The 15,000-nt window shown below is 55.5% G+C and overlaps 1 protein-coding gene across 1 annotated transcript in view; it reads right to left on the bottom strand.

Moving 5' to 3' along the window:
- Window positions 1–15,000, bottom strand: part of LOC144950723 (rho guanine nucleotide exchange factor 2-like) — a 133,852-nt gene that overhangs the window by 52,349 nt on the left and 66,503 nt on the right. Inside the window, exon 7 of the mRNA XM_078880796.1 lies at window positions 7,394–7,461. Within this exon, the coding sequence (XP_078736922.1) occupies window positions 7,394–7,461 (68 nt within the window). The remainder of the gene's footprint in view (window positions 1–7,393; window positions 7,462–15,000) is intronic.

The following is a 15,000-nucleotide window of genomic DNA, read 5'->3' as shown; positions in this document are numbered from 1 at the left end:
CACACCGTGGCTAACACACACACACACACCGTGGCTAACACACACACACACCGTGGCTAACGCACACACACCGTGGCTAACACACACACACACACACCGTGGCTAACACACACACACACCGTGGCTAACGCACACACACACACACCGTGGCTAACACACACACACACACACCGTGGCTAACACACACACACACACACCGTAGCTAACGCACACACACACACACCGTGGCTAACACACACACACACACACCGTGGCTAACGCACACACACACACACCGTGGCTAACACACACACACACACACCGTGGCTAACACACACACACACACACCGTAGCTAACACACACACACACCGTGGCTAACACACACACACACACACGTGGCTAACGCACACACACACACACCGTGGCTAACACACACACACACACACCGTGGCTAACACACACACACCGTAGCTAACACACACACACACCGTGGCTAACACACACACACACACACCGTGGCTAACGCACACACACACACCGTGGCTAACACACACACACACACCGTGGCTAACACACACACACACACCGTGGCTAACACACACACACACACACCGTGGCTAACACACACACCGTGGCTAACACACACACACACACCGTAGCTAACACACACACACACACCGTGGCTAACACACACACACACACCGTAGCTAACACACACACACCGTGGCTAACACACACACACACACCGTGGCTAACACACACACACACACCGTGGCTAACACACACACACACACACCGTGGCTAACGCACACACACACACACCGTGGCTAACGCACACACACACACACCGTGGCTAACACACACACACACCGTGGCTAACACACACACACACACCGTGGCTAACACACACACCGTGGCTAACGCACACACACACACCGTGGCTAACACACACACACACACACCGTGGCTAACACACACACACACCGTGGCTAACACACACACACACACCGTGGCTAACACACACACCGTGGCTAACGCACACACACACACCGTGGCTAACACACACACACACACCGTGGCTAACACACACACACACACACGTAGCTAACGCACACACACACCGTGGCTAACACACACACACACACCGTGGCTAACGCGCACACACACACACACACACCGTGGCTAACACACACACACACACACCGTGGCTAACACACACACACACCGTGGCTAACACACACACACCGTGGCTAACACACACACACACACCGTAGCTAACACACACACACACACACCGTGGCTAACACACACACACACACCGTAGCTAACACACACACACACACCGTGGCTAACACACACACACACACCGTGGCTCACACACACACACACCGTGGCTAACACACACACACACCGTGGCTAACACACACACACACACCGTGGCTAACACACACACACACACACCGTGGCTAACACACACACCGTGGCTAACACACACACACACCGTGGCTAACACACACACACACCGTGGCTAACACACACACACACCGTGGCTAACACACACACACACCGTGGCTAACACACACACACACCGTAGCTAACACACACACACACACCGTGGCTAACACACACACACACACCGTGGCTAACACACACACACCGTGGCTAACACACACACACACCGTGGCTAACACACACACACGCCGTGGCTAACACACACACACACACACACCGTGGCTAACGCACACACACACACACCGTGGCTAACACACACACACACACACACCGTGGCTAACACACACACACACACCGTGGTTAACGCACACACACCGTAGCTAACACACACACACACACACCGTGGCTAACACACACACACACACACACCGTGGCTAACGCACACACACACACCGTGGCTCACACACACACACACCGTAGCTAACACACACACACACCGTGGCTAACACACACACACACACCGTGGCTAACGCACACACACCGTAGCTAACACACACACACACCGTGGCTAACACACACACACACCGTGGCTCACACACACACACACACCGTGGCTAACGCACACACACCGTAGCTAACACACACACACACACACACCGTGGCTCACACACACACACACACCGTGGCTAACACACACACACACACACACCGTGGCTCACACACACACACACCGTAGCTAACACACACACACACCGTGGCTAACACACACACACACACACCGTGGCTAACGCACACACACCGTAGCTAACACACACACACACACACCGTGGCTAACACACACACACACCGTGGCTAACACACACACACCCACCGTGGCTAACACACACACACACACACCGTGGCTAACGCACACACACCGTAGCTAACACACACACACACCGTGGCTCACACACACACACACACACCGCGGCTAACACACACACACCGTAGCTAACACACACACACACCGTGGCTAACACACACACACACCGTGGCTAACACACACACACACACCGTGGCTAACACACACACACACACCGTGGCTCACACACACACACACACCGTAGCTAACACACACACACACACACCGTGGCTAACACACACACACCGTGGCTCACACACACACACACCGTAGCTAACACACACACACACACACCGTGGCTAACGCACACACACACACACCGTGGCTAACACACACACACACACCGTGGCTAACACACACACACACACACCGTGGCTAACACACACACACACACCGTGGCTAACACACACACACACACCGTGGTTAACGCACACACACACACACCGTGGCTAACACACACACACACACCGTGGCTAACACACACACACACACCATGGCTAACACACACACACACACACCGTGGCTAACGCACACACACACCGTAGCTAACACACACACACACCGTGGCTAACACACACACACACACACACCGTGGCTAACGCACACACACACCGTGGCTCACACACACACACCCACCGTGGCTAACACACACACACACCGTGGCTCACACACACACACCCACCGTGGCTAACACACACACACACACACCGTGGCTAACGCACACACACCGTAGCTCACACACACACACACACACCGTGGCTAACGCACACACACACACACCGTGGCTAACGCACACACACCGTAGCTCACACACACACACACACACCGTGGCTAACGCACACACACACCCACCGTGGCTAACACACACACACACCGTGGCTAACGCACACACACCGTAGCTCACACACACACACACACACCGTGGCTCACACACACACACACCGTGGCTAACGCACACACACACCGTGGCTCACACACACACACACCGTGGCTCACACACACACACACCGTGGCTAACACACACACACACACCGTGGCTAACGCACACACACACACACCGTGGCTAACACACACACACACACACCGTAGCTAACACACACACACCGTGGCTAACACACACACACACCGTGGCTAACACACACACACACCGTGGCTAACACACACACACACACCGTGGCTAACACACACACACACACCGTGGCTAACACACACACACACCGTGGCTAAGACACACACACACACCGTGGCTCACACACACACACACCGTGGCTAACACACACACACACCGTGGCTAACGCACACACACACACACCGTGGCTAACACACACACACACACACACCGTGGCTCACACACACACACACCGTAGCTAACACACACACACACCGTGGCTAACACACACACACACACCGTGGCTAACACACACACACACCGTGGCTAACACACACACACACACCGTAGCTAACACACACACACACACCGTGGCTAACACACACACACACACACCGTGGCTCACACACACACACACCGTAGCTAACACACCCACACACACCGTGGCTAACACACACACACACACCGTGGCTAACACACACACACCGTGGCTAAGACACACACACACCGTGGCTAAGACACACACACACACCGTGGCTAACACACACACACACACCGTGGCTAACGCACACACACACACACCGTGGCTAACACACACACACACACACACCGTGGCTCACACACACACACACCGTAGCTAACACACACACACACCGTGGCTAACACACACACACACACCGTGGCTAACACACACACACACCGTGGCTAACACACACACACACACCGTAGCTAACACACACACACACACCGTGGCTAACACACACACACACACACCGTGGCTCACACACACACACACCGTAGCTAACACACCCACACACACCGTGGCTAACACACACACACACACCGTGGCTAACACACACACACACACCGTGGCTAAGACACACACACACCGTGGCTAAGACACACACACACACCGTGGCTAACACACACACACCGTAGCTAACACACACACACACACCGTGGCTAACACACACACACACACACCGTGGCTCACACACACACACACCGTAGCTAACGCACACACACACACTGCCCGTGAAGCGGCCCTTGGTAGCCGCGATGATTTTTCATTTCCACACCGCGGCTCTCATTCCTACGGCCGCACCCGTTGCTTTACCCCCCCCTCCCGCTCAACTCATCGCTCTGTCTGAGAGTGACACCACATGCTGTCTTCGCCTTGACCAGTTTTCATTATAAATATTATTATTACCAAGTTCTGGGCAAATCTTCGGTCGGTCGGTGGGTGGGACGATCGACAGGCCGATGTGTCACGCGTTTCTCTCTCCGCCCGAGTTCCTAACAGCGCTGCAACTTCCCTCCGACTTCTCGTCCGCGTGCGGTTTCATCTCCACCAGAGTCACCGCGCCACTCCCCCACCCCCCCCACCCGTTAGAGACGGACGAGGCTAATGGGGTCTGGCGTTGGTGCGAGCATCGCTTGGCCAAGCGTCACTAAATTATGAATCAACCGTCCGGCTTGCGATTGATCGGACGAGGCCGGAGCCGTTGAACGTCGCCGGCTGTGCCGCGGTGGCTGGGAGATGTTAACTACCTCGCCTGGTGTGCAGGAGGTCGTGGGTTCGATGCTGACACAGACGCCTGCTGCTGCTATAGAGTTTGTGGTGTCTCTCTCATCATCATCATCACGGCGGCTGGGAGATGTTAACTACCTCGCCTGGTGTGCAGGAGGTCGTGGGTTCGATGCTGACACAGACGCTTGCTGTGTATTTGCCGTTTGCACGTTTCTCCCTGTGGTTGCGTGGATTTTTAAATGGCTCCCCCGGGTTTTCCCTCCACGTTTAGACGCAGGCATTGAGGTTATTTAGATTATTTTTCAGCTATAAATGTCCAAATGATGGGCAACTTTGTTAAGCTATAATGTGTGGCCAGGTTACTTTGGAAAAATAAGTGAATACCCCAGTGGGCTTTGCCTGGTAGGACGGGGATGGTTTCGTGTTGTATCTGTTTGTGTTTGGCCGATTTGTTTACCTGACTTGGACTTCCCACTCCCATCGTGTTTGTGTTGTTTGTTGTTGTTGTTGTTGTGACGTTCTTACCCGGTGCCCCTACTGGACACCTGTGTAAAAGAGCTTCATAGCTCATGGGATTCCCCCCGCATTAATAAATAAGCAATAATCTCATCCCGATGACCGAAGTCGTTTTGTGCCGGCTTCGGCGCCGTGGTGGTGGCGGCGGCGGTGGCTTTGCTAAGACTCCGGCTCTCACTGCCGCTGCTGCTGCTGCCGCTGCCAATTGAGCAATTTGGCGGCGTTCAGCGTTGGGGATGTGGTTTTGCCAACGCTGGTCACTTGAGACGTTCACAGAAGCGAATCGTCGATTCTGTGAACTGCCGCGGAACCCGGAGGAGAACCCACGCAGAGCAGGGAGAGAGAGAGCACACTTACTCACTCACACTCACTCACACACTCACTCACTCTCACACTCACTCACTCACACACTTACACTAACTCACACTCATTTACTCACTCACTCACACTCATTTACTCACACTCACTCACTCTCACACTCATTTACTCACACTCACTTTCACTCACTCACTCGCTCACACACTCACTCACTCACTCACACACTCACTCATTCACTCACACACTCACTCATTCACTCACACACTCACTCATTCACTCACACACTCACTCATTCACTCACACACTCACTCATTCACTCACACACTCACTCATTCACTCACACACAAATTCACTCACACACTCACTCATTCACTCACTCTCACTCATTCGCTCACACACTCACTCACTCACACACTCAGTCACACTCACTCATACACTCACACACTCGCTCACTCACACAATCACTCATTCACTCACTCTCACTCATTCGCTCACACACTCACACACTCACTCATTCACTCACACACTCACTCATTCACTCACACACTCACTCATTCACTCACACACAAATTCACTCACACACTCACTCATTCACTCACTCTCACTCATTCGCTCACACACTCACTCACTCACACACTCACACTCACTCATTCGCTCACACACTCACTCACTCACACACTCACACTCACTCATTCACTCACACACTCACTCATTCACTCACACACAAATTCACTCACACACTCACTCATTCACTCACTCTCACTCATTCGCTCACACACTCACTCACTCACACACTCACACTCACTCATTCGCTCACACACTCGCTCACTCACACACTCACTCATTCACTCACTCTCACTCATTCACTCACACACAAATTCACTCACACACTCACTCATTCACTCACTCTCACTCATTCGCTCACACACTCACTCACACTCACTCATTCGCTCACACACTCGCTCACTCACACACTCACTCATTCACTCACTCTCACTCATTCGCTCACACACTCACTCACTCACACACTCACTCACTCACACACTCACTCATTCACTCACACACTCACTCATTCACTCACACACTCACTCATTCACTCACACACAAATTCACTCACACACTCACTCATTCACTCACTCTCACTCATTCGCTCACACACTCACTCACTCACACACTCACACTCACTCATTCGCTCACACACTCGCTCACTCACACACTCACTCATTCACTCACTCTCACTCATTCACTCACACACTCACTCACACACTCACTCATTCACTCACTCTCACTCATTCGCTCACACATTCACTCACACACTCACTCATTCACTCACACACAAATTCACTCACACACTCACTCATTCACTCACTCTCACTCATTCGCTCACACACTCACTCACACACTCACACTCACTCATTCGCTCACACACTCGCTCACTCACACACTCACTCATTCACTCACTCTCACTCATTCGCTCACACACTCACTCACTCACACACTCACTCATTCACTCTACAAAACCGGCTGAGAGAGTGAATCCCGCCCCCCGCCCCACCCCCCCCCCCGAGCCCCCACCAGGCGGCCTACCCGCAGCTTCGCCTTGGAGCAGACGGGGAGGCCGTCGCGACATCCCCTGTGCACCTTCACGCTGCAGCCTGGGGTCACAAGGGTCAGGGGTCACAGGGGTCACAAGGGTCAGAGGTCACAGGTGTCAGATGTCACATGGGTCAGAGGTCACAGGTGTCAGATGTCACAAGGGTCAGAGGTCACAGGTGTCAGATGTCACAGGTGTCAGATGTCACATGGGTCAGATGTCACATGGGTCAGATGTCACATGGGTCAGGGGTCACAGGGGTCAGGGGTCACAGGGGTCAGGGGACACGGTGGGAGGTCGTGAGCGTCGCCACACGGCCGCAACGACCGACTGACAGCTTTGTGGTCGTCTCGTGCCTCCCTACCCCCTCCCTCCCTACACCAACACCCTAACCCCCCACCCTACCCCCTCCCTCCCAACACCCACACCCTAACCCCCCACCCTACACCCTCCCTCCCTACCCCCCACCCTACCCCCCCACCCTACCCCCCCACCCTACACCCTCCCTCCCTACCCCCCACCCTACCCCCCCACCCTACACCCTCCCTCCCTACCCCCCCCACCCTACACCCCCACCCTACACCCTCCCTCCCTACCCCCCCCACCCTACACCCCCACCCTACACCCTCCCTCCCTACCCCCCCCCACCCTACACCCCCACCCTACACCCTCCCTCCCTACCCCCCCCACCCTACACCCCCACCCTACCCCCCCACCCTACCCCCTCCCTCCCTACCCCCCCACCCTACCCCCCCACCCTACACCCTCCCTCCCTACCCCCCCCCACCCTACCCTACCCCCCCCCACCCTACCCCCCCACCCTACCCCCCCACCCTACCCTCACCCTACACCCCCACCCTACACCCACCCTACCCCCTCCCTACCCCCCACCATACACCCCCACCCTACCCCCTCCCTACCCCCCCACCTTACCCCCCCACCCTACCCCCACCCTACACCCACCCTACACCCACCCTACACCCACCCTACCCCCCCACCACCCCTCACCCTACAGAGTGAGAGAGTGAGAGAGAGAGAGAGCGAGTGAGAGAGAGAGTGTGTGAGTGAGAGAGTGAGTGAGAAAGTGAGTGAGAAAGTGAGTGAGAGAGTGAGTGAGAGAGAGTGAGAGAGCGAGTGAGAGAGAGTGAGTGAGTGAGAGAGCGAGTGAGAGAGAGTGAGAGAGCGAGTGAGAGAGAGTGTGTGAGTGAGTGAGTGAGAAAGTGAGTGAGTGAGTGAGTGAGAGAGCGAGTGAGAGTGAGTGAGCGAGAGAGTGAGTGAGTGAGTGAGAAAGTGAGTGAGAGTGAGTGAGAGAGAGTGTGTGAGTGAGTGAGAAAGTGAGTGAGTGAGTGAGAGAGAGTGTGTGAGTGAGTGAGTGAGAAAGTGAGTGAGAGTGAGTGAGCGAGAGAGTGTGAGAGCATTGACCACACATACGTGTAGCAAGACATGCACACAAACACGCTCTGATAATAATCACAACAACAACAACAATTTTGTTGTGAATTGTCTTTGAAACCGATTGGCCTACACAAGAGGCCTTCTTCATGGCCACGTCCAATCACTTTGAAAGACAATGCATATCATCATCATCATCATCTTAATCATCATCATTATTATTATGAATTATGTCACGTGGATATGTGGTCAATGCAGACGTGATGCCTTGCAATAGATGTATCATCGATTTGGGTGTTTGAACATCTGGCACACAGCCAGAAAGGGTCAAATCCTCGTCTAAGTCTTCATCATTTTGGATATCGCCAAACAAAACTCGCCCACAGAGAGAACCGCTCGACTCGTGGCGATGCCCAACCACCACCGCCATCGTCCACGATGATCACGTCGTACGCATCGTCGTTGAATCTCACGCCGATGGGAGATTTAAACATTTCCCGGGTGCCGGAGGGAGGCTCCGAACGGGATGGAGGGGGGGGGTGAGTTTACTCATTCCGCTGCCGTTCAGTCATTTCCGCACACGCAGATTGTTTTTGCACCGCCGTTGCATCAGCCCGGAGCCCGCCCGCCCGCCCGCAGAGACAAACGCTCCTCTGTTGCAGCCCCAGCTGACTTGTGGGGCAAGTGCTCTTCGTGAGCAGCACCTAGGAAGGCCGGCACCATGGGGGTGGGTGGCCGGGCGTGGTGCTGGCAGGGGCAGCAGCAGCAGTGGTGCCAGCAGGCACCGCGCCAGTGTTTCTCACTTGAGGCTGAGTCGACTTAGGGGTACGGACTATGTTGGCCGCGAGCGGGAATCTAACTCGGGTCGCTGGGTTCGGAGCGCAGCGCCGCGCTAACCGCTGCACCACCGCTCCCCGTGACACGCGCACGCACACATATGCGTACGCATACACACCCACGCACACGCGTACATACACACGCACGCGTGTACACCCATGCACACATACACACGCACGCGCACCCACGCACATATACACACGCACGCACACCCACGCACACATACACACATGCATGCACACACACACGCACGTACGCACACACACACGCACGTACGCACACACACATACACACACGCACACACACATACACGCACGCACGCACACACACGCACACACACGCACACACACACGCACGCACACACACTGGGTTTGGCCAGTCTCTTCTCTTCTCACGCAAGAGAAACACGTGCACACACACACAGGGGGTTACACGCACACACACACACACACAGGGGGTTACACACACACTCACACTGGGTAACACACACACGAACGCGTGCGTCTGCAAGAGGCTCTCACGCACACACACAAAGGCGGGGGGGGATCCGACCGTGTTCCCCGTGACAGACTTGTGGGGCAAGTGCTGTTGGCGGGTAGCAGCACCGACGAAGGCTACCGGCACCGTGGCACGCGAGAGGGGTGGGTGGCCAGCAACCGTGCCCGGCCGCCTTTGTCTCCCCAGGGGCGACGTCATCGCACACTCGCGCGTTACACGCTCCGTACGCACGCTGGACTTCTTTCGCACCGTACGTAGCCGACCGTGGCAACCGGCCACCGAGCACGGCGACCAACGGCATTGCTGCCAGAGATGAAAGTGCGTCACACGTTTCTTGGAATGAGAAGCGAAAAGGCGATCGTGAGAACTTGGGGCAAGAGAGGCGACGGCGGGAGGAGGGAATTCCAGAGTGGAGCAGTGGGAGGGTTAGTGAGTGGGTGGGTGGGCTAGTGAGTGGGTGGGTGGGCTAGTGAGTGGGTGGGTGAGTGAGTGGGTGGGTGGGTGAGTGAGTGGGTGGGTGGGTGGGTGAGTGAGTGGGAGGGTGGACTAGTGAGTGGGTGGGTGAGTGGGTGGGTGAGTGGGCTAGTGAGTGGGTGGGTGAGTGGGTAAGTGGGTGGGTGAGTGGGTTAGTGAGTGGGTAAGTGGGTGAGTGAGTAAGTAAGTGGGTGGGTGGGTTAGTGAGTGGGTGGGTGGGTGAGTAGGTAAGTGGGTGGGTGAGTGAGTGGCTGAGTGAATGGCTGAGTGAGTGAGTGGCTGAGTGAGTCGGTTAATGAGTGGGTGAGTGAGTGGGTTGCTGAGTGAGTGGCTGAGTGAGTGGGTTAATGAGTGGGTAAGTGAGTGGCTGAGTGAGTGGGTGAGTGAGTGGGTTGCTGAGTGGGTGAGTAAGTGAGTGGCTGAGTGAGTGGGTTAATGAGTGAGCGGGTGGCTGAGTGAGCGGGTGGCTGAGTGAGCGGGTGAGTGAGTGATTCTGTGTGACGGAGCGAGAGCTCAGAGCGAGAGACCAGACGGGAGAGGAGGCGTTTGCTCGAGTGACGCTGGGGCACGGTGATCGCCGCCGCCGCCGCCGCCAGCCGTCGCGCGATGATCCCAATTGGGTCGCTCTCGGGGTCATTTTCGAATTTGGCAAAACGCGAACTTTCGAGGGCGGCGGGGAACAACGGTCCACTCTTGTGGATGACGTCACGGCAATCCTTCCCCGCCCACTCCGCGTGAAGCGGATGGCACGCAGCAGGACTGCAGCTCACACGCTACCCAGACAAGCACACCGCGGTGGCATTACTATTGTTGTTGTTGTTATTGTTGTGGTTATTGTTGTTGTTATTGTTGTTGTTATTGTTGTTGTTATTGTTGTGGTTATTGTTGTTGTTGTTGTTGGATACGCGAAGCTCTGCAGCAAGCGGGGAACGGTGCTACGACTGTGCCATCACGGTCACCACGCACGTCACCGTGGTGGTCGAACACCGCGTGGTGGTGGTGGTGGTGGTGTTGTTGAACACCGTGGTGGTGGTGGTGGTTGTTGAACACCGTGGTGGTGGTGGTTGTTGAACACCGTGGTGGTGGTGGTTGTTGAACACCGTGGTGGTGGTGGTTGTTGAACACCGTGGTGGTGGTGGTTGTTGAACACCGTGGTGGTGGTGGTGGTTGTTGAACACCGCGTGGTGGTGGTGGTGGTGGTGGTTGTTGAACACCGTGGTGGTGGTGGTGGTTGTTGAACACCGTGGTGGTGGTGGTTGTTGAACACCGTGGTGGTGGTGGTTGTTGAACACCGTGGTGGTGGTGGTTGTTGAACACCGTGGTGGTGGTGGTGGTTGTTGAACACCGCGTGGTGGTGGTGGTGGTTGAACACCGCGGTGGTGGTGGTGGGGCAAGTGCTACTAGCGAGTAGCACCTATGAAGGCCGGCACGGCACACGAAAGAGTGGGTGGCCAGCACCACGCCCGGCCGCCTTTGTCTCCCCAGTGGCGATGCTGACACGCTCCTAGGGGAGGCCCAGGACCGGTTGAGACCATCGTCGCTGGTGTTGGCCGTGAGCAGGAATGGAACCCGTCGGGTTCGTGGCGCGGACCCCCACACCATAGCTCGCCGCACAGCGAGCCCATCTCACCGTCGCTCCGTCTCATCGAGGGACGCTCCCTCTCCCCGCGACTCCCGCGATCGCTCTCGGCCGCCGGTTCGACGGCCGTCCCGTCGGGCCACGGCAGGGCGCTCCATCCAGCAGTGGATGGAGCATGCATGGCGGATGACGACGACAAAACTGAACCATTGTTAGTATTTGACCAGGCAAGGCCCTCACTGGGCTGCTGCTGCGTAGGTGTCTCTTTCAAAAGCGACATGAAGATCACAGATGACAACCCAACGAAGTGGGGCCCATCATCATCATCATCACCATCATCACCATCATCATCGTCACCACCACGGGGACATCTCTAGCAGCAACCAAACACCGGGGAGAGGAAAAAACCCGGAGAGAGACGCAAAATCCGAAAATACAGCAGCCGTCGCGTCAGGGTCGGCATCGAACCCACGACCTCGTGCGTAGCAGGCGAGGTGGTTAACGTCTCCCAGCCACTGGGAGGCACGGGGGGGTGAGGGTGGAGGCACTGGAGGGGGGGTGAGGGTGGTGGCCGCGCGTTGCTCGGCCGTTGCGTCAGACGGGGGGGGGGCAGCAGCGAGGGGGAAGCGAGGCCACGGCCACAACACAAAGCGGCGGCGGCCGCGTGAGTCGGCAGCGGTCCAACGGGGAAGGGGGCAGCTCCAGCCAGAGAGGGGGGAGAGGGGGGGAGGGGGGGAGAGGGGGGAGAGTGTGAGAGTCACGTGAGTGAGTGTGAGAGAGTGAGTGTGAGAGAGAGTGTGAGAGAGTGAGTGAGTGTGAGAGAGAGAGTGTGAGAGAGTGAGTGTGAGAGAGAGTGTGAGAGAGTGAGTGAGTGTGAGAGAGAGGGAGGAGGGAGGGAGAGAGATGAGAATGTCGGTGGCGGCTTGGGGAAGCCTTCACCCGGCAGGTTAATGAGAGACTGAAACAAGAGGAGACGTGGGGCGAGAGAGAGGGAGAGAGGGTGTGGGGGGGTGAGAGAGGGTGTGTGGGATTGGGAGAGACAGGGAGAGAGAGAGGGTGTGTGGGATTGGGAGAGACAGGGAGAGAGAGAGGGTGTGTGGGATTGGGAGAGACAGGGAGAGAGAGAGGGTGTGTGGGATTGGGAGAGACAGGGAGAGAGAGAGGGTGTGTGGGATTGGGAGAGACAGGGAGAGAGAGAGGGTGTGTGGGATTGGGAGAGACAGGGAGAGAGAGAGGGTGTGTGGGATTGGGAGAGACAGGGAGAGAGAGAGGGTGTGGGAGAGAGAGGGTGAGAGTGAGCGAGAGGTGGGGGTTTACATAAAGCAAAGTTTTTTTAAAAATTACGAAATGACCAACGAAGCAAAGTGCCGACTACACCGAGCATCTTCTTGTTTCCACTGATCGTAAAACAAAAAGCGGGTGAGGCACAAAGATGAACAGCAGTCCTCTCTCCCTTGGGATGGAGCCAACAGACGGGCGAGTGAGAGAGGGCGAGAGAGCGAGAGAGCGTGAGTCTGTGAGTCTGTGAGTCTGTGGGTGAGTGTGAGAGTGTGTGAGTGAGAGTGAGTCAGTGAGTGTGAGTGAGTGTGAGTCAGTGAGTGCGAGTGCGAGTGAGTGTGTGAGTGAGTAAGTCAGTGAGAGTTAGTGACTGTGAGTGAGTGTGAGTGAGTGAGTCGGTGAGTGAGTGTGAGTGAGTGTGAGTGAGTGACTGTGAGTGACTGTGTAAGTGAGTGTGAGTGTGAGAGTGTGAGTGTGAGAGTGTGAGAGTGAGTGTGAGTCAGTGAGTGAGAGAGAGTGTGAGTCAGTGAGTGTGAGTGAGTGTGTGAGTGAGTAAGTCAGTGAGAGTTAGTGACTGTGAGTGAGTGTGAGTGAGTGAGTCGGTGAGTGAGTGTGAGTGAGTGTGAGTGAGTGACTGTGAGTGACTGTGTAAGTGAGTGTGAGTGTGAGAGTGTGAGTGTGAGAGTGTGTGAGTGAGTGTGAGTCAGTGAGTGAGAGAGAGTGTGAGTCAGTGAGTGTGAGTGAGTGTGTGAGTGAGTAAGTCAGTGAGAGTTAGTGACTGTGAGTGAGTGTGAGTGAGTGAGTCGGTGAGTGAGTGTGAGTGAGTGTGAGTGAGTGACTGTGAGTGACTGTGTAAGTGAGTGTGAGTGTGAGAGTGTGAGTGTGAGAGTGTGAGAGTGAGTGAGTGAGTCGGTGAGTGAGTGAGTGTGAGTGAGTGAGTGAGTGTGAGTGAGTGTGAGTGACAGTGAGTGAGTGAGTGTGAGTGAGTGACTATGAGTGTGTGAGTGGTGAGTGACTATGAGTGAGTGAGTCGGTGAGTGAGTGAGTGTGAGTGACTATGAGTGAGTCGGTGAGTGAGTGAGTGTGAGCGAGTGTGAGTGACTATGAGTGAGTGAGTGAGTGTGAGTGACTATGAGTGAGTGAGTGAGTGTGAGTGACTATGAGTGAGTGAGTCGGTGAGTGAGTGAGTGTGAGTGACTATGAGTGAGTCGGTGAGTGAGTGAGTGTGAGTGAGTGTGAGTGACTATGAGTGAGTGAGTGAGTGTGAGTGACTATGAGTGAGTGAGTGAGTGTGAGTGACTATGAGTGGGTCGGTGAGTGAGTGAGTGTGAGCGAGTGTGAGTGACTATGAGTGAGTGAGTGTGAGTGACTATGAGTGAGTGAGTGAGTCGGTGAGTGAGTGAGTGTGAGTGACTATGAGTGAGTGAGTGTGAGTGAGTGTGAGTGACTATGAGTGAGTGAGTCGGTGAGTGAGTGAGTGTGAGTGAGTGTGAGTGAGTGTGAGTGACTATGAGTGAGTGAGTGACTATGAGTGAGTGTGAG

Source organism: Lampetra fluviatilis, chromosome 59, assembly GCF_964198595.1.
Source record: "Lampetra fluviatilis chromosome 59, kcLamFluv1.1, whole genome shotgun sequence".
NCBI lineage: Eukaryota > Metazoa > Chordata > Hyperoartia > Petromyzontiformes > Petromyzontidae > Lampetra > Lampetra fluviatilis.
This window is presented reverse-complemented; position numbering and strand designations above follow the sequence as displayed.